This window comes from Xenopus laevis, chromosome 2L (genome assembly GCF_017654675.1).
Source record: "Xenopus laevis strain J_2021 chromosome 2L, Xenopus_laevis_v10.1, whole genome shotgun sequence".
In the NCBI taxonomy this organism is placed as follows: Eukaryota; Metazoa; Chordata; class Amphibia; order Anura; family Pipidae; genus Xenopus; species Xenopus laevis.
In genome coordinates this window covers 7,838,387-7,858,342 of record NC_054373.1, presented here as the reverse complement: position 1 = coordinate 7,858,342, position 19,956 = coordinate 7,838,387, and the positions used below count along the sequence as shown (strand labels likewise).

The following is a 19,956-nucleotide window of genomic DNA, read 5'->3' as shown; positions in this document are numbered from 1 at the left end:
CTGCAATGCGCGGAGAGGATGACGGGTCAGCTGCAGGAGCCAATCAGGTTGCAGATGATCTGTCCCAGGAAATGCGCGCTGCTGTCGGCTGACAGGGCTCTAGGGCTGCGGGGCCACAGGTACTGGCACTGCTGGGGAGTGAGGGCTACAGGGAGGGATAGAGGCCAATAGTGTGCGGAGGGGTTGGGACCAGATTAAGAACCAAGTGGAGGACTCACAGTGAGTGTGTGAGAGGATTTTGGCTGCAGGGGATGCCGGGAAATAAAAGAAGGGACAATGCTTAATGCAGTGGTTTATGTGGAAAATGACTGGACCCCACAGCAACATTATTTTAGGTCCCAAAAAAAGTGGCAATTGTGGGAACACTTCAAGACAAAATAATTATTTTAGGCCCCTCTAAACTTTAGGCATAAGATATTATTAAAGGGGTTGTTCACCTTTAAATTAACTGTTAGTATGATGTAGAGAGGGATATTCTGAGACAATTTGCAATTGGTTTTCATTTTTTATTATTTGTGGTTTTTGAGTTATTTAGCTTTTTATTCAGCAGCTCTCCAGTTTGCAATTTCTTGTTACTAGGTTCCAAATCCCCCTAGCAACCATGCATTGATTTGAATAAGAGACTGGAATATGAATAGGAGAGGCCTGAATAGAAAGAGGAGTAATAACAATAAACCTGTAGCCTTACGGAGCATTTGTTTTTTAGATGGGGTCAGTGACCCCCTATATAAAAGCTGGAAAGAGTCAGAAGAAGACAAATTATGCAAAAGTTATAAACTGCGCATGCGAGTGACACAACATGGCTGCTCAAACTGGAAGATCCCTCCTGGTGTGGGTAGCCTAGCGCTGGCGAGGGGAATTCTTTTTTTTTAAAAAAAAACTACTGTTATCCCCACCGGGAATGCAGGCTCTATTAGCCCTTACCTTTGGTTGGGGATAACATTTTTAACCAACAGGTGCCCTTTAAACATGACACACCCTTTAATAAACTCATGTTAATAATGCCCCCCCCCCCACAGGCACCTCTATTCCTCCTAGGCCTTTTCTGGTATATTAAAGTAGAAGAGCCTCGCTGAAAGATCTAGCACTTGCTTCACCCCATTTCACATATTCTCATTGCTAATGAAAAAAAAACATGTAAAATCTTGTTCTTCCCCCACAACAGCAGTAACTAATGGCAACCATGGCAGCAAATGTCCCAGCACCAATTTGACCCAAGTGTTGACTATCCAAGGAGCAAGGTATTTCAAGAATCATCAGAGATATTAAAGGGGATCGGCCACCATGAGCTTCTTTGCTGACTCTGTATTGATGGTTATCTCCCAGGTAAGTGTGTACATAAACAATGGCAGCTCCCTTCTCTCCCCATAACACTGCAATATATATATATATATATATATATATATATATATATATATATATATATATATATATATATATATATATATATATATATACTAACTAAAGAAGTAGCTAGAAATGTTGTAAATAATGTTTTGTGCTTCTGTACCAGCCCAAGGCAACCACAGCCCTTTAGCAGTAAAGATCTGTGTCTCCAAAGATGCCCCAGTAGCTCCCCATCTTCTTTTCTGCTGATTCACTGCACATGCTCTGTGCTGCTGTCACTTACTGAGCTTAGGGAGCCACTCACAATATACAGTACACATAGAATAGAAATGTCACACTATAAGGCTGATTAGTAATTAATACACATAATTACTACATGGCAGCACAGAAACCAGTGCAATTAGCATCAGAATTGAATAATCAGCAAACCTGTAGCATCATCTTATATTATAGCCAGGGATGCTCATTTTCTGCTGGATAATTAGTGACGAGCCCTAAGCTTAGCTTCTCAACAGCCAATCAGAGCCCACTGAGCATGTGAGTGTCACAGACACTTTCCAAGATGGTGACCCCCTGTGACAAGTTTGAAGTCCTGGATCATTGCTGCTATTGACAAGATGAAACTTTAGCCTCGTGCAATAAGTTCACTATATAAAATATGACATTTTGTAGCCAAATTCATTTTTAGGGTTTAGTTCTCCTTTAAGTTTACCCAGTCTACAGCTGGTGATGAAGCTTTTCATTGTAATAAACCTATTGTGCTGTATAGTATATAGTACATGTATATTACCTTCTTATAGTGTTAGATGAATCTACAGTAAAGCTAAGGACACTCCATTTTCCCGATGCCACTTGGCTACAATGGCTACAACAACTTATTTGACTCCCAAATCAGACTCTTTTTTTTTTTCTTTGCAGCTGCTGTTTTTTGGCTTTGGGTGGCTGTTTTTCATGCGGCAGCTGTTTAAGGACTATGAGGTTAGTACAGATTTGATGGTGAGGTCTGGGAATCTTTTAGGATGGTGAATGCTGATTTCTTTTGGGTTCTTCCACAGGTCCGTCAGTATGTTGTGCAGGTCGTATTCTCAGTCACGTTTGCCTTCTCCTGTACCATGTTTGAACTTATCATCTTTGAGATTCTGGGACTTTTAAACAGCAGGTAGGTGTAGTCCTGAAAACCATCTTCCTTCAGAGTTGAGGGTGGAGGTCCCATTAGAAATAACCTTTATAAAACATTTGGCAATCTGGTTAAACCCTGTTGATTGATTACATTGATTTAGGTGTGTGCCCCCTTTAACAGCCTCCAAACATTTATATTAATTTTAGGGATGCACCGAATCCACTATTTTGGATTCGGCCAAACCCCTGAATACTTCGAGAAAGATTCGGCCGAATACTGAAAACTCCTAAATCCTTAGAGAAAGATTCGGTTGAATATCGAACCGAATCCTAATTTGTATATGCAAATTAGGGGTGGGAAGGGGAAAACAGTTTTTACTTCCTTGTTTTGTGACAAAAAGTCACGCGGTTTCCCTCCCCAACTCAATTTTGCATATGAAAATTAGGATTCGGTTCGGCCGGGCAGAAGGATTTGGCCGAATCAGAATCCAGCTGAAAAAAGCCGAATCCTGTATTCGGTGCATCCCTAATTCATTTGGATGAAAGGTAAGAGTTCATCTCAAGAAGTTTGCAATTACATGTGTTGTTCATAGACTGGTCAGTTATTACTCGTTACATTAAGGAATTTATATATATTCCTGACGATGGCTCACATCTAAGAGCCGAAACGTTGAACAAACATCACTTATTTTTGTAACACAAGACCTACGAGTGCGGACTCCTGTTGTTGAGATATATATATATATATATATCTCCCCGCACACCTTCCTTCTCAATCAAAGATGGGTGCTTGGCCAATTATGGCATACAATCTTCAAAGCGGACCAGCACTCCAGAATTTTCAATCAAAAAGATTTTTATTAAATCATCACTCACGTGTCCAACGTTTCGGCCCACATTAGGGCCTTTATCAAGGATGATAAAGGCCCTAATGTGGGGCGAAACTTTATATATGAATAGAAGATCAGCACTGTAATAAGTGTCTATTTATTTCACACGATTTTACATCTTATCCGACTTTTCGGGCCCACCTGGGGACCGGATGTATTTATAATTTATGTTCTATTTCCACCCTTCAGCTCCCGCTACTTTCACTGGAAGCTGAACTTGTGTGTCATCTTACTGGTCCTGGTGTTTGTGGTGCCTTTCTACATTGGCTACTTTGTAGTGAGCAATATTCGACTGTGTGAGTACAAACCTATGCAAACAAATGCTCCTTAAGGCTACATTTATTATTGCTACTTTTTATTGCTCCTCTTCCTATTCAATCCCTCTCCTAATCATATTCCAGTCTCTTAGTTCAATCAGTGCATGGTTGCTAGAGTAATTTGGACCCTAGCAACAGATTTCTGAACTTGCAAACTGAAGAGCTGCTGAATAACTCAAAAACCCCAAATAATAAAAAATGAAAACCAATTGCAAATTGTCTCAGAATATCACTCTCTACATCAAACTAAAAGTTAACTCAAAGGGGAACATCCCCTTTAAAGCTATTGATATTTAAGTCAAGCTTTCTTTTGGTTAGTTTGGTTAGCCATTGACAACTTGCTCAATGAAGATACATGTGTAAGGTAAATTGCAAATGTTCCTAGTTAATTTTTACATATTAACTTGTTTTTTTCAAGCCTCTGGTTTCCCTGTGATTGTGCTGTTCTCATTTGTATTTTACTGTTCCAGTAATATCTTGCTTGTGAGTAGGGATGCACTGAATCCAGGATTTGGAATCCTTGTACCTGGTCAAACTGAATCCTAATTTGCATATGTAAATTAGGGGCGGGAATGGAAATAAAGTGACTTCCTCACAAAACAAGGAAGTAAAAATCCACATTTTCCTTTTTCTGCCCCTAATTTGCATATGCAAATTAGTATTTGGTTTGATATTCAGATTAATCTTTCACAGAGGATTCAGGGATTTGCCCGAATCCCAAATAGTGGATTCAGTGCATCCCTACTTGTGAATAAGCACTGTGCACTGTTCATGGAGACCATAATAAAAATCTATAAAACCATAATTTATGTTTGTTATAAAATCTGCTGCATTTTATAAAGTACCGTACCATAAAGAGTTAACTCGACAATGCAGCTCAGTAATCCAATGCAACCAATCGGCATTAAAGATATAGTCTATATATATATCTAGTGCATGCAGATGTACTGTAACTAGGGATGCACCAAATTCACTATTTTGGATTATATAGAATCCTTTGTGGAAAGAAAAAATTGGTTTACTTCCCTGTTTTGTGACGAAAAGTCACGTGAAATCCCGCCCTGCCCACAATTTGCATATGCAAATTTGGATTCAGTTCGACCAGGAACAAGGATTTGGCCGAATCCGTATCATGCTGAAAAAGCCCGAATCCTGAACTGAATCCTGGATTCGGTGCATCCCTAACTGTAACACACTTAGGGGCAGATTTACATATGGTTGAATATCGAGGGTTAATTAACCCTCGATATTCAACCGCCGAATGTAAATCCTTCGACTTTGAATATCTATTTTAAAGAGACAGTACTTCGATTATCGAATGGTCGAATATTCAAACGATTTTTAATTCGAATCGTTCGATTCAAAGTCGTAGTCGATGGTCGACGTAGCCAAAAAAAACATTCGAAATTCAAAGTTTATATTTTTTTATTCTATTCCTTCACTCGAGCAAAGTAAATGTGCCTCTTAGTCTTACTGCTTGCAGAAATAAAACAGGGTGAATGGCAGGAGGGAGCCTTTGGATGCCCAGCTGTCCCTGACCTCCTGCAGTTGCTGAGTTGCAGTCGTACAACAGCCTGGAAGTTTAACAGCCCCAACCTCATTGTATGTCTTGTTGCTTTTATCTTCCCAGTGCATCGGCAGCGGCTGCTTTTCTCCTGCACAATATGGCTGACATTCATGTATTTCTTTTGGAAACTGGGGGATCCATTTCCCATCCTGAGCCCAAAGCACGGTACGTCTGCCCACTATACATTGACAGGAGTCGCTGTTGTGCTATAAACATGTTTTTATTTAAAGGGAAATTCCAACCAAAAATACTTTTTTGCATAATAATAGAATTAAAAATTTTAAATAAACCTTTAAAATAAGTGAATGTAAAATTAATTCCAAGATATTAAGGGATACATGTACTGTTAATATGAATGACTTTTGTTATAACAGCACCACCTGCTGGTCAGTTTTCCACCAGTCTGTCCACCAAGTAGTCAAGGAAGTTGTCAGGAGAAAGAAAGAGGCTGCTCTGATGTTCTTCTGCTTAAGCAGAAGAACATCAGAATAGCCTCTTTCTTTCTGTTCTGATGTTCTTCTGCTTAAGCAGAGGAACATCAGAACAGCCTCTTTTTTTTTTTCCTGACAACTTCCTTGACTACTTGGTGGTCAGACTTGTGGGAAAATGACCAGCAGGTGGCGCTGTTGTAACTAAATTAATTCATATTAACAGCACATGTTTCCTTTAATATTTTGGGATAACAATTAAATAATGCATTTAAATTGCAAAAGTGCCTAGAATAGCCCCCCCTCATCAATTTTACATTCACTTATTTTAAAGGTTTACTTATCCTTTAATTCCAAGCAGCTTTCCAAAATACATTCAGAAATATTTTTTCAAAGGCTTTATAGGTATTTGAGTCCAGAGGCAATGTTGGAGGATTTGTTCAACAGATTTTTTAAATTATACAATTTGAAATTGTATTTGCTATTGAAAGCATTATCTGTTTATCTCATTCCGTTCTCTGGTTCTGATACTGCTTTTATTATGCAAACAAACAGTTTTTGTGTGGCGATCCTTTGCCTTCATAGAAGAGAAGCTACAGTGCAGGATTTGACTTGCCCCTAGGGTGATGTGACAATGAGCCTAATTGCTAAATGTTCAGAGTGGAGCAGCTTATTTCACCACATGGGTATTTGAATGGGGTCGATTATATTTATAATTGCACATGTACCCTCCCAAAATTGGCACAGGCGATCCCTGGGAGAACTAAAGAAGACGGCAGCACTTATCAATCAGTAGCCCAGGCTGGTGCATTTCTTTTATGAAGCGTAGTGCCAGTCTGGTATACCAGGTAAGACTAAAATTACTGGGGGTGCCAACAACTCTGCTTTGTTGTGTGTTTTTACAGAAACCAAATTGCAAGGAGCTATTACAAACATAGATGTGAATTTACTTGGGTGGCATAATCAATGGCAACCAATTATCTGTGATTGCTCTGGCATAGTTAGATAACGAAAACCCCGTATAACATTGTTAACAGATGCCTATTTGCTTAAAGATAAAAGATTCCTTTCTTGCAGGAATACTCTCCATAGAGCAGCTGATCAGCAGGGTGGGAGTCATCGGAGTGACCTTAATGGCCCTGTTGTCTGGTTTTGGTGCGGTCAATTGCCCCTACACCTACATGTCCTACTTCCTAAGGTATGTACTATTGCCTGCTTCCTGCAGGGAGTTCACCAGAACCTCAAAAGCCATTTTGCTTATTAGCAGTTCTGCTCAAAAGGTTAATGTGTTTACGTTGCAGGAATGTGACTGATGCCGATATCTTGGCACTTGAGAGACGACTGCTGCAAACAATGGACATGATCGTCAGCAAGAAGAAAAGGTTGGTAGTCCCCCCTCAAGATATTGAATAGCAGGTATGAAAGTGATGATGAATGTACCAGTGCTACATCCAAGGATGCAGATGCCACTGTGGCTTCCAGGAAGCCTCTCCTCTTAAAGGATACTGTTACTTCATTAAAATCAGATTTCTGACCTGTTCCCAATAACTGCTTTGTGCTGAATCCAGCCTTATTGATGGACTTGCACTATCTATTTAGGGTTCTCCTTGGATTGCATCATCCACTAACGGGTCATTATAGCTTATCACCTAAAAGCAGAAAACTGTTTAAACTCAGATTCAATGAGCTTAAAGAGCTTAAAGAGGCAGTGCAAGAGCCCCAGTGTAAGGGCTTGAAGGCGCCAAGCACTGCACTAGGCATAGAAAGCAGGTCACTGACGGGCTAATAGAGGTAACAAATATTTTATATATTTAGATAAATTCAGTTGGGGTGTGCTGCACAATGGAACCCCAGGTTGTAAGCACAATACCGGAGAGGAACACCCTTAAAGGCACAATTGATGTCCAGTAACAGGAAACAAAAATGGTTTATTCTTCAACAGCAAGATTCACAACCAGGTTATCACATACAAGTTCATGCACATTCACCTACAGGCTTACATCCAGACTATCGCACACTGTTTTATGCAGACTCACCGTTCAGGCAGATTAATTGACAAGTGCAAACACCACTGCAGTTACCATGGGCACATGTCCCTTTCCAGGACCTTGCACCACCTTCCAGTCCCATCAGTCCGGCATACGCTTCACACCCCTTTGCCCTACTCTGGATAGAAATTTCCAAATGTGCCGCCTCCCGGTCCTATCAGTCCGGCGTTCCTTCAATGCCCTGCTGCTTTACTCCGGGTAGGAATTTCTTTGTCCCTGCTTCAGGATGTACCAACTGGCCATGCAACTATCACTTTCGCCCTATCTCTTGCTTAGCCAAAGCCTCTAGGCCACTACCTCCTCGTTGGGCTCTCAGCTACCCATACTAGTTTTACCCTGTCTAACTGAAGTATTTAGTACTTCTCACTAGGAGACCCTCTTTACCTGTATCTGTCCAGCCCATGTCAGTAAGAAGAAGAACCCCGCCCTGGGTGTGTCCTCTCTTTTTATACCATTTGCACTCTATCCCTCTCTTGTGGCTGGGGTCTGAACTACAGTTAAACTTACATTACCTTAACACTTTAATACAGTGATCCTCAACCAGTAGCTTGTGAGTAACATGTTGCTCTCCAACCTCTTGGATGTTGCTCCCAGTGGCCTCAAAGCAGGGGCTTATTATTGAATTCCAGGCATGGAGGCAAGTTTTGGTTGTATAAAAACCAGTTGCACTGCCAAACAGAGTATCAATGTAGCTTGACAATCCACATAGCCATAGGGGCTACAAAATGGCCAATCACATCCCTTATTTGGCACCCGAAGAAAAATTTTTATTCTAGTGTTGCTCCCCAACTCCTTTTACTTCTGAATGTTGCTCACGGGTTCTAACGGTTGGGGATCCCTGCTTTAACACATTAAACGGTTTTGTTTTAACCAAACATATATGATGACAAATTCAAACTTGGTTACCCTGTCCACCCCCTTACAAGCTCTTTGCAGCCCCAGGTCCACTCTGCATGGGTAAGATGATACGATTCAATGAAGACAGCAGCACTCTGATTATTGGGATAAGATATGCCTTTGGCACTTTAGTAGGGATGCACAGAATCCACTATTTTGGATTCGGCTGAACCCCCTAATCCTTTGCGAGAGATTCGGCCGAATACCGAACCGAATCGGAAGGGGAAACCATTTTTTACTTCCTTGTTTTGTGACAAAAAGTCACGCAATTTCCCTCCCCACCACTAATTTGCATATGCAAATTCTGATTTGGTTCGGCTGAATCCTGTATTCGAATCCAGGCCAGCCAATCTGAACCATCTTTGCGTTTTCGTACTACTGGGCAAGTCAAATGTTTCGACAAGCTCAGAAAAATCAAATGTTTTGAGCGTTCTAAATCGTAATCATGTTTTTTTTAATATCTTAAACTTAGTGTCTCTCTGTCTTTAGAGCTGTTCATGACAGAAACGTAACCTTTAAAAAAACTTTTTGGAAATCGGCAAAAGCATGGCCAGACTAGCAAAAGTATTACCCACACACTGCCAGCAGAGGGTAGCAACTGCCAATAGTTTATACTTTGTATTCTTCCCCGGCGCTGAGATCGGGGAGATGGTGATATAATTAGCCTCATTAGTATGTATATGAACATTCTGCCCACTGATTATCCTGTTAATCTGCAAACTGGAGATGGGGGAGCCTTCTGACTCTGTAGCTGCGATAACATTGAAATGGAGCCATAGCCAAGAGACTTTGATACTGAGCCTTGCAGATTACATTGGAAATGGTATCTGTGTGTTATACACAAGGTGTCCCTGAGAATTCCCTTATCTGGGCACACCTCTTCCCTGTTTGCACAATACACAGGCCTGTAACTCCTAATGCAATCTGAACTCCATAACATGCCCTGCAGTCCCGTGCCCATCACATGGATGTCCCTGCTCTCAATCAATACCCATCTACCGTCAAAAGGGTACAGTACATTTCAAATCAGTATGAAGGTGGCACAGCTACTAGTCCAGAAGTTTTTTAATCTTGCAAAGACAGAATAAGCAAAAATGGTCAACTTTCTGGTGGACATGTTTTCATTATTTACTGATTAATGTATTTGGTACCTTTGGAGATTGCAATAAAACATTGACACTTGCTCTCTCTCTCTCCAGAATAGCAGCAGTCAGGAGGAACATGTTTCAGAGGGGAGAGGAACACAGCAAGCCAAGTGGATTCTGGGGAATGATAAAAAGCGTCACCTCATCAGCACCAGTCAGTGAAAGTATCCTTCATGTTCATTCTTTAGTTCACCTCTGCAAGGCCTGAGATGAGGCTCATTTTATACCTTTATATTGTGAATAAAGTATAAATTAAAGTGTAAAATATAAGGATATTATAAGTTACCAAGGAGTTCCTTAAAGGGATACTGTCATGGGAAAACATTTTTTTTCCAAAATGAATCCATTAATAGTGCTGCTCCAGCAGAATTCTGCACTGAAATCCATTTCTCAAAAGAACAAACCGATTTTTTTATATTCAATTTTGAAATCTGACATGGGGCTAGACATATTGTCAATTTCCCAGCTGCCCCAAGTCATGTGACTTGTGCTCTGATAAACTTCAATCACTCTTTACTGTTGTACTGCAAGTTAGAGTGATATCACCCCCCTCCCTTTTTCCCCCCAGCAGCCAAACAAAAGAACAATGGAAGGTAACCAGATAGCAGCTCCCTAACACAAGATAACAGTTGCCTGGTAGATCTAAGAACAACACTCAATAGTAAAATCCCATGTCCCACTGAGACACATTCAGTTACATTGAGAAGGAAAAACAGCAGCCTGCCAGAAAGCATTTCTCTCCTAAAGTGCAGGCACAAGTCACATGACTGGGGGCAGCTGGGAAATTGGCAAAATGTCTAGCCCCATGTCAGATTTCAAAATTGAATATAAAATAATCTGTTTGATCTTTTGAGAAATGGATTTCAGTGCAGAATTCTGCTGGAGTAGCACTATTAACTGGTGCATTTTGAAAAAAACATATTTTCCGATGACAGTATCCCTTTAACTATATAAAAGCACGAGGCCGAACTCCTAGGTGACTAATAATATCTTCATATTTTGCAACTGGGCTTTATTTTATTATAATACACAAGTTTCAGTGAGTCATGTGATAGAAATGACATCACTAAGATCAGATTATAACCAATGACGTCTCTAAGCACCATTTATAAGAATATCATTTACAGGAAATTCATGGCTCATGTGTATTATATAGTGAATAAAGTACCCCCTATTGTAAAATAAAAGGATATTATAAGTCATGAGCAGTTCCATGACCATATAAAAGCACGAGGCCGAAGGTCATTGAACTCCGAGGTAACTTCTAATATCCTCATATTTTCCAACAAGGGGTACTTTATTATAATACACAAGTTTTAGTGAGTCATGTGTCAAAAATAATAAGCAAAATTTGTAATAAACCATTGGCTGTGCCACCCTTTCTTCCTTTACTCTATCCGCCATCTCCCAGACCTCTATCAGATTCAGCAGGAAGTTGATGCACTAGAGGAGCTGAGTCGGCAGCTTTTCCTGGAGACGGCTGATCTGCATGCCACTAAGGTGGGAGTAATTGCTCACACGATGGAGACCCTGATATTCATCTCATCTTCCCCAGTTATAGTGCCCTGGATGCATGAGCTCAACCTTTTTCCTTTATTTCAGGAGCGCATTGAATACTCTAAAACCTTCCAAGGCAAATACTTCAACTTCCTGGGTTACTTTTTCTCCATTTACTGCGTATGGAAGATCTTTATGGTAAATTCCTCCTTTAGTTGATTGTATTCATTGTATTGCCCTGAATGATTCTACTTTTCTGGTCATTGGTTACTGGGAAAAAAACCTTTGTTTTACTTTCCAGGCAACGATTAATATTGTGTTTGATCGGGTCGGGAAGACTGATCCAGTGACGAGAGGGATAGAGATCACTGTGAACTATCTGGGCATTCAATTTGATGTAAGTAAAAGCACCTACCCGAGGTCTATATTTATTGTCCTACAAAACAGCTGCTATATAGGGGGGGGGGGCTGCTACACTGACATGTGTTCTCTATCTCAATAAATTTATGTTCCATCCCAATGTTTTGCCTTCACTGAAACCATGTGATTTACATTCTCTGGTAACCTTTTTATAGCAGGTATTCCTCGTATCCAAGTGTGCTTTACATTCATTTATTTACTGATCCCATGTGACACATTCATATATTGTGCCTAGTAAATTGGTGGGGTCAGTTGCAGGTATTTATACATGGTGTTAATCATGGTGTTCATTTAATATATTTGTTCTGTGCAGGTTAAATTCTGGTCTCAACATATCTCCTTCATCCTCGTTGGAATCATCATTGTCACTTCTATCAGAGGCTTACTCATCACACTCACCAAGGTACGGCGTATCCACTGGGATACTGTTCTCTACATCACCCCAGATCCAGCCACCGCTAATCTCAAATAATATCTACAAATAATATATTAATACAGGTATGGGATCCGTTATCTGGAAAGCTCAGAATTACGGAATGGCTGTCTCCCATAGACTCAATTTTATCCAAATAATCCAAATTTTTTTTAAAGGATTTCCCTTTTCTCTATAATAATAAAACAGTAGCTTGTACTTGATCCCAACTAAGATATAATTAATCCTTTTTGGAAGCAGAACCAGCCTATTGGGTTTATTTAAGTTTACATGATTTTCTAGTAGACTTAAGGTATGAAGACCCAAATTACAGAAAGATTCATTATCTGGAAAACCCTGAGCATTTTGGATAACCGGTCCTATATCTGTATGTTACAACAGTGGGGACCTTCGATTTTAAGCCCAGCTGCGACAAGGACTGATGGGAATGATCCCTGTAACATGTTGACATTATATAGATGAAACTCACTATTCCTACTACTTGGAAGATGTGGTCTTGTAACAAAGTATTAAAGGGATGCTGTCATTTTTTCCCAAAATGCATCAATAGTTCTGCTCCAGCAGAATTCTGCACTGAAATCTGTTTCTCAAAAGAGCAAACAGATTTTTTTATATTTAATTTCGCAATCTGACATGTGGCTAGACATATTGTCAGTTTCCCAGCTGCACCCAGTCATGTGACTTGTGCTCTAATAAACTTCAGTTACTTTTTACTGCTGTACCGCAAGTTGGAGTGATGCCACCCCTCCCTACCCCTAGCAGCCTAACAGAACAATGGGAAGGTAACCAGATAACAGCTCCCTAACACAAGATAACAGCTGCCTGGTAGATCTAAGAACAACACTCAATAGTAAAATCCAGGTCCCACTGAGACACATTCAGTTACATTGAGTAGGAGAAACAACAACCTGCCAGAAAGCAGTTCTATCCAGGGGCGTAACTACAGAGGAAGCAGACCCTGCGGCTTCAGGGGGGCCCAGGAGGTATAGGGGGCCTATGAGGCCCTAATTAATGAGAAATGTCAATATATATTGGTAAAACAGGACAACCTCTGGAAATGTTGGGGGCCATAAAATTAATTTGCTGTGGGGCCCAGTAGCATCTAGTTACTCCACTGGTTCCATCCTAAAGTGCTGGCTCTTTCTGAAAGCACATGACCAGGCAAAATGACCTGAGATGCACCTACACACCAATATTACAACTAAATACACTTGTTAGTTCAGGAATGAAATTTTATATTGTAGAGTGAATTATTTGCAGTGTAATTTAGAAATAAAAACTACACCATAAAAATCATGACAGAATCCCTTTAAATGAGTAACTGGAGAATCACATTCCTCTTCTTTTTTCCTTTTCAGTTTTTCTATGCCATTTCCAGCAGCAAGTCATCCAATGTGATCGTTCTCCTGCTTGCCCAGATTATGGTGAGTACTAGTGACTGGTGCCTTCTAGCGACCCTTCTCTATGACTGCTTCCAATGTATAGATTTGGGGGGATATTGAGCTGTAGTGTTATAGGGATGTGGCACCGGCATATTTATATCTTTTTACTGTGCCTTATGTCTCAGCAGAGTTACCTGTATCTCTGGCACATTGCAAAGCCTTATGCTGCCACAGTGCTGAGAGCTTCAGTGGGGTTACTTCTGGTTGCCCTCCTGTTACTACAGGTTGCCCTCCTGGCTATAGCTACACTATTTCACCTCAGTGCTATTAGACCGGGCACTGAAAGCTGTAGAAAGCATGCTCTCACTTTCTCAGACGTTTCTCTCCAGAGAAGAACAAGTCCATGAGTGATATTTTCATTATTATTTGTACTTTCCTGCTTGGTAAAGTCAAGCACTGTGATTCATAATAAGTGACCACCTACCTGAAAATGTTTTAAATACAATTTTTCCTTTTTTTTTAATCTTATACTTATACATTGATATATTTATACTGTTACATGTTTATATTGAGATATTTAAATTGTTATATGTTTAGTTCCTGGCCCGGCCAAGTTTTAAAGTGGACACATTTTATTGAATCATAAAAGTTTATACCTTCAGATTAACTTGGGTCTCCAAACACACCTTTAATTAATCTTCCACTCTGTTGATGGCTGGCCTGAGGTGAGGGCAGTAATATGTCCCGATAGGCTGGGGAAATAACAACCTTCCCTATCTGGCCTGCCCACCATCAATTCCTGACTCAGCGAGAACTAAAGATCAGCACTCGCTTCCGTAATGTGTACAGGGAAAATAAATGTTACATTGGAGCAGCTTAGGGCAGAGTGACACTTGCCGGCTAAATGTGGAAAGTGACGCTATGCCTTTAATTCTTGCTAAAGACAGCACAATTTATATACATTATTATATGTGGATAACAAGCTTTATAATTATATGCACCCTCTTCCCTGTTTAAAGAAGAAGGAAAGGCTAAAATTTAGTAAGCTTTATCAGAAAGGTCTATATAAATACACCAGTAAACCCTCAAAGTAATGCTGCTCTGAGTCCTCTGTCAAAAGAAACACCACATTTCTTTCTTTCTATTGTGTACTCATGGGCTTCTGTATCAGACTTCCTGTTTTCAGCTTAAACCTCCAGGGCTAGGGCTTGAGCATGCTCAGTTTGCTCCTCTCCCCCTTCCCCTCCCTGCTGTAATCTGAGCCCAGAGCTATGAGAGCAGGGAGAGACTCAGGCAGGAAGTGATGTTACACCAAACTAATATGGCAGCTGCTATCCTAAACAAACAGAGAGAGCGTCTAGAGCTGTTTACTCAGGTATGGTAAAACATTCTACAGAATAAATAGTGTTATAGCTTGTACTATTGTGGCTAATCTATTGGCAATAAACTGCTTCAGTAGCTTTCCTTCTCCTTTAAGCCTCAAGTGTCATCATAGTTATTGATCCAGAAATGATAGCACTGATTCATAAGCCATACCGGACGGCACTGTGTGTGAACTGTGTGAACACTGTGAGTTGCTAAACACCCATGCAATAAAATCCTTCCCAGGACTTGAAAAGGTCACAGTACTAATGCCCTTATCATAAATAACCCACTCGTTTGGCTGATACTCGTCTCTCCAAAGCAAGTTATGGCCTTGTGCCACCTGGACCAAGTTCTACAGAGAGAATGTCCTGCACTGACATTGGGCTTTCATGTTCCAATTAAACATTTCTTCTAGAAGATGCCCCTTGTCATTTCTCGGTTCCTCAAAGACCATCAGCACTAAGGCACTCTGGGCACTCACCGTGGATCTCCTTACTGATATTAATGGGTTGCGCCATTATTCTATTTTTTGGGCAATAATTGCTGGTGAAGAGCGACAGTGATTGGCTGAAAGCTGCTGAGGCATTATCAGAATAGATGTCCTGCTTTGCATACAGTTTCCCAATGCTCTGGTTGTCTTTGCCCAGGGAGATATTATATTGTATAATTATTCCCTTATTATCCTTATTATTGTATTTGCTTTTGCAGCTGCTGCCTGACATAGAGAGCTACTGCTCAGTCTTTTCTCTAGTATAAATTCTCTATTCCTTCCAACCATTCATTGTCCAAAGTTTTTTAATTGTTAATTGTCTACTGGAATTTCCTTAATCAATATAGCCATTTCCTTCCAGAAATTATTATAAGCTGAACTGAGAGGAGCCAGGAGAAACTTCAGTAATACCTTTATCCACTGAGAGTTATCTCTGTACAGCAGCTCTTTGCCCTTTGAATCCCTTCTTTTTCCATGGATATACTGGTTCTCAAAGGCCATATTTCTCTTTTAAATAATAGAATACATCAAGTGTCTGCTTACTTTACACTCATGTGGATGAGATTAGATAGGCCCTACATATGGCTTTGCTGATCAGTTCATGTGATCAGTTCTTGAAAGAAATAACAGGTCAAAGGCTGCTGCAAACTGCAATGCCATCATTACTCCATTTGTTTCTTTATGGAAGTGCTTTGTACAGCAGCCCTTTAACAGCAGACTCCCTCTCCCTCTGTGTAACCTCAAGCCCTTGCTCAAATTGTATATATTGAGTAAAATGAAATGCAGCAGCAGTACTAGAGACAGGCCTTAAGGCAACAGAATGCTTGTAATCCATGCAATATTGCCATTCCACATTATCCAGAACACCAGGAAAAGGCCCAAGGGACCCCATGGATATAATTAGTTGATTATGAATGTTTGTTGTGAGCACAGCAGATTTTTAAAAATGACTGTATGAGCTGACCTTCCGGAGTTTGTAGTATTTAGCTTAGTGTCTAAAGCTGGTCACGTTTGTTAACTTGAGGGGCAGTTTACAAATATCATACTGTAATCTTATCTGTTGATCGGTCCAAACTGATGGTGAATGGTGCACAGGCAAATGAGTAATTGGCAGGAGCTGATGGTAACCCTTGGCTATAGCCATCAGGGCTGTATTTATGTCTGGCACTGCTCCAGACACCCAACTTACTAATGACCTGGAGGTGGGCATTGAAAGTACTGTTTCTATTTTTGCAGATGATACTAAATTGTGCAGAACTATAGGTTCCATGCAGGATGCTGCCACTTTGCACAGTGATTTGTCTAAACTGGGAAACTGGGCAGCAAACTGGAAAATGAGGTTCAACGTTGATAAATGCAGGTTATGCACTTTGGCAAAAATAATATAAATGCAAGTTATACACTAAATGGCAGTGTGTTGGGAGTTTCCTTAAATGAGAAGGATCTAGGGGTCTTTGTAGATAACAAGTTGTCTAATTCTGGGCAGTGTCATTCTGTGGCTACTAAAGCAAATAAAGTTCTGTCTTGTATAAAAAAAGGGCATTAACTCAAGGGATGAAAACATAATTATGTCTCTTTATAGGTCCCTGGTGAGGCCTCATCTGGAGTATGGGGGCAGTTTTGGACTCCAGTCCTTAAGAGGGATATAAATGAGCTGGAGAGAGTGCAGAGACTAAGTGCAACTAAACTGGTTAGAGGGATGGAAGAGTTAAATTATGAGGGGAGACTGACAAGGTTGGGGTTGTTTTCTCTGGAAAAAAGGCGCTTGTGAGGGGACATGATTAGACTTTACAAGTACATTAGAGGACATTATAGACAAATAGCAGGGGACCTTTTTACCCATAAAGAGAATCACGTACCAGAGGCCTCCCCTTCAGACTAGAAGAAAAGAAGTTTCATTTAAAGGAACAGAGTAGGGGGTTCATCACAGTCAGGACAGTGAGGTTGGGGAATGCACTGCCGGGTGATGTTGTGATGCTGATTCAGTTAATGACACTATAAGAGGGACTTGGATGATTTTTTGTACAGACATAATATCAAAGGCTATTGTGATACTAAACTGTATAGTTAGTATAGATATGGGTATATAGAATTTATGTGAAAGTATGGAGGGGTGTGTGTATGGGGCTGGGTTTTCATTTGGAGGGGTTGAACTTGATGGACTTTGTTCTTTTTCAATCTAATTTAACTATGTAACTTTGCCCACATCGGAGAATGAGCAGGACAGTCTGCACATGCATCGACTACAGAGAGAAGGGCGGATTCCTGACAGCTCCACCACTGGATTTAGTTGCAAGTGTCCAGTGGTGAGGTCAGTGGAATGTTTTTAGGCACAGGCCTCTGTTATAAAAGATCCAGAACATTAATGTTTCAAAAGATGGTGCAATTAAAAAGAACCTAAATCTGAAAGTACTAGTCCATGATAAAATATTGGCAAGGAAAGTTGATATTATGAAGTTGTAAAGTACAGATGGAGCACTGGCCATCCCAGAATATTTCTCTGGTTACCCCTGCTAATTACTATGGTGCATTTCTCAATTTGATTGAGATGACTGAAGATACTATGGACTCCTGGGTTTCTTCTCCATACGTTTAGATGTGATCAGCTTAAGACCTGTTCATTCAGGGTTTCCCTTCACCTTCTTTCTTGCTTTACATTTAGGGTATGTACTTTGTGTCATCCGTTCTTCTGATCCGGATGAGCATGCCACTCGAATACCGAACCATCATTACAGAGGTCTTAGGGGAACTCCAGTTCAACTTTTATCATCGCTGGTTCGATGTCATCTTCTTGGTCAGTGCCTTATCGAGCATCCTCTTCCTGTACCTGGCACACAAGCAAGCCCCAGAGAAGCACATGGCCCTATAGCACGAGGCCAAATGGAGATGGATAGTTGGAAGAGACTTCTGTAGAAGGTTGTTTACATTTGCAGGTAGCTGGGAATCAAGAATCAATACAGCAGGCAGAGCAGCCCATTAATCAGCTTGAGGCATATGAAAAGGTATCTGATGAGAAACAAACTGGTCCACAATGGGATTTCACAGTGTCCACGAAGCCTAAAAAATGGCAAAGCCTTCAGAGACAAAGCCTTCAAAGAAAGCCTCCAGACAAAGCCTATGTTTAGCAGAGGCATTTCTACAGCAATCATGTTCTTTTCTGTTCCCATAATCAAGCTATAAATAGGTATTAATGGGTTGCTTTCTAGGGGTTAAATAAAAGTTGGGATTGGGAATCAGAAGAGACTAGAGGCTGTGGATATCTTAACATCCCCCCTTTCACCATCAAGGGAGCATTCAATCAGCAACTGAACAGGCTGTGTGTTACTGAGCACTAGCATGGGGGATAAAGACAACATATTTATAAGTAATAAGTCATGCTTATTTGCCACTCCAACTAGAGCCTGCAAACCGCATTATATTTAAGGGGATCAAATCAAATACGCAAATTGTCTTGTTCTGTACCTTTGAGTTTCTTCCGAAAGGAAATTATTTCAACATTTCACAATAAATTTACTGGGAGCCCAAATCTTTCGGCATTCACTTTGTTGGCTGGTTGTCTTGTGTTTCGTTGACGCACACAATGGGTCAATGGTTGCACTATACTAGTACATTAAATAAAAGGACCATAGACACAGGGCTGCCATCAGGGGGCTCCAAGGGGTAATGTAGTCAGAGACTCAATGGTAGAGGAGTCCCACGTAACCTAAAGGTATGTTTTTTGGGTCTTGAAAGAAACAGAATAGTGGGTTGGTTTGGGTAAGTTGTAGTTGGGGTTTGGGTATAGTGGGTGTGTTTGGGTGGATCAGGAGTGTAGCCATGCATTTAAAGGTATTTTTTTTTCATTGGGGCCCTGTTACACTTGACAGGACCCTCTGTGCAGGTGGCTAATGGGTAGATTTTTTTTTCTGCATAATGGACATGGTTAGTTTGATCATGAATGTTCCTATAAATGCTTGGGTATTTTTCAAGCTTCTGATGACATTTAACTCTAAGCCAATGACAGCCAGGTGGCAACCCTTAGTCCTTCAGGTGGCATATGTACTTCAGAAGAAGGCCTTGCCCACAGGGAATTCAGAGGACACTTACTACCTGTTCCTTGTGTTATTTGTTCTTAATGTAAACAAGAAAGCAACTCAGCATCCAGATCTCTCTTATCTGCCTTCTCCTGCCATATATATAAATCCATAAAAATAACACTAAATGGTATCAAGAAAAACAAATCAATAAAACACAGAAGGGATAGGTTCCCCTTTAGATTTTTCTGATTCACTTTGCCCCTTGCCCTCCAGATAGCATTTCTATATATCCTTGTAGAAAGGCTCTGGGTTTATTGCCTGCTCTGCTGACCTTGCATAATGCATTCCCTCTACTAAGCACAAACTTCTTCTAGGATCATGTTTAGCACCTGAGATGTCTCTGCTGCAAGGAATGCTGTTAATCATTGACTACACTGGTCTGTCACTTGCATTTTGCACTTCAGCAACATAAAAGCTCCAGCTTTGCATTATCAGTAATTCATTTAACCCACTTCCTACATGAGCAGTTGTCACGCCAATAGGATTCTATCTATGAGAAAGTTGCAGAATATCATAGATTCGAGCACAGTCTTCC

The 19,956-nt window shown here is 40.6% G+C and overlaps 1 protein-coding gene across 2 annotated transcripts; it reads left to right on the top strand.

Annotated features, from left to right (window-relative positions):
• The first annotated feature begins 16 nt into the window (after positions 1 to 16).
• Positions 17 to 18,871, top strand: gpr89b.L (G protein-coupled receptor 89B L homeolog). Of its 2 annotated transcripts, none has more exon segments than NM_001093275.1 (15): positions 17 to 119; positions 1,166 to 1,326; positions 2,266 to 2,325; positions 2,403 to 2,506; positions 3,546 to 3,652; positions 5,304 to 5,405; positions 6,746 to 6,866; positions 6,970 to 7,050; positions 9,813 to 9,922; positions 11,170 to 11,258; positions 11,361 to 11,453; positions 11,557 to 11,652; positions 11,989 to 12,078; positions 13,467 to 13,532; positions 18,008 to 18,871. In NM_001093275.1, coding segments are annotated over 14 exon segments (1,368 nt in total). In that variant the 5' UTR covers positions 17 to 119; positions 1,166 to 1,284; the 3' UTR covers positions 18,215 to 18,871.
• Positions 18,872 to 19,956: the final 1,085 nt, after the last annotated feature.

Bases quoted from the DNA above. Each gene is read 5' to 3' on its own strand.
- gpr89b.L (XM_018245123.2), top strand. From the start codon at position 1,285: ATGAGCTTCTTTGCTGACTCTGTATTGATGGTTATCTCCCAG. The intron at 2,326-2,402 runs GTTAGTACAGAT...GTTCTTCCACAG, and splicing joins AGCTGTTTAAGGACTATGAG to GTCCGTCAGTATGTTGTGCA. The intron at 13,533-18,007 runs GTGAGTACTAGT...CTTTACATTTAG, and splicing joins TCCTGCTTGCCCAGATTATG to GGTATGTACTTTGTGTCATC.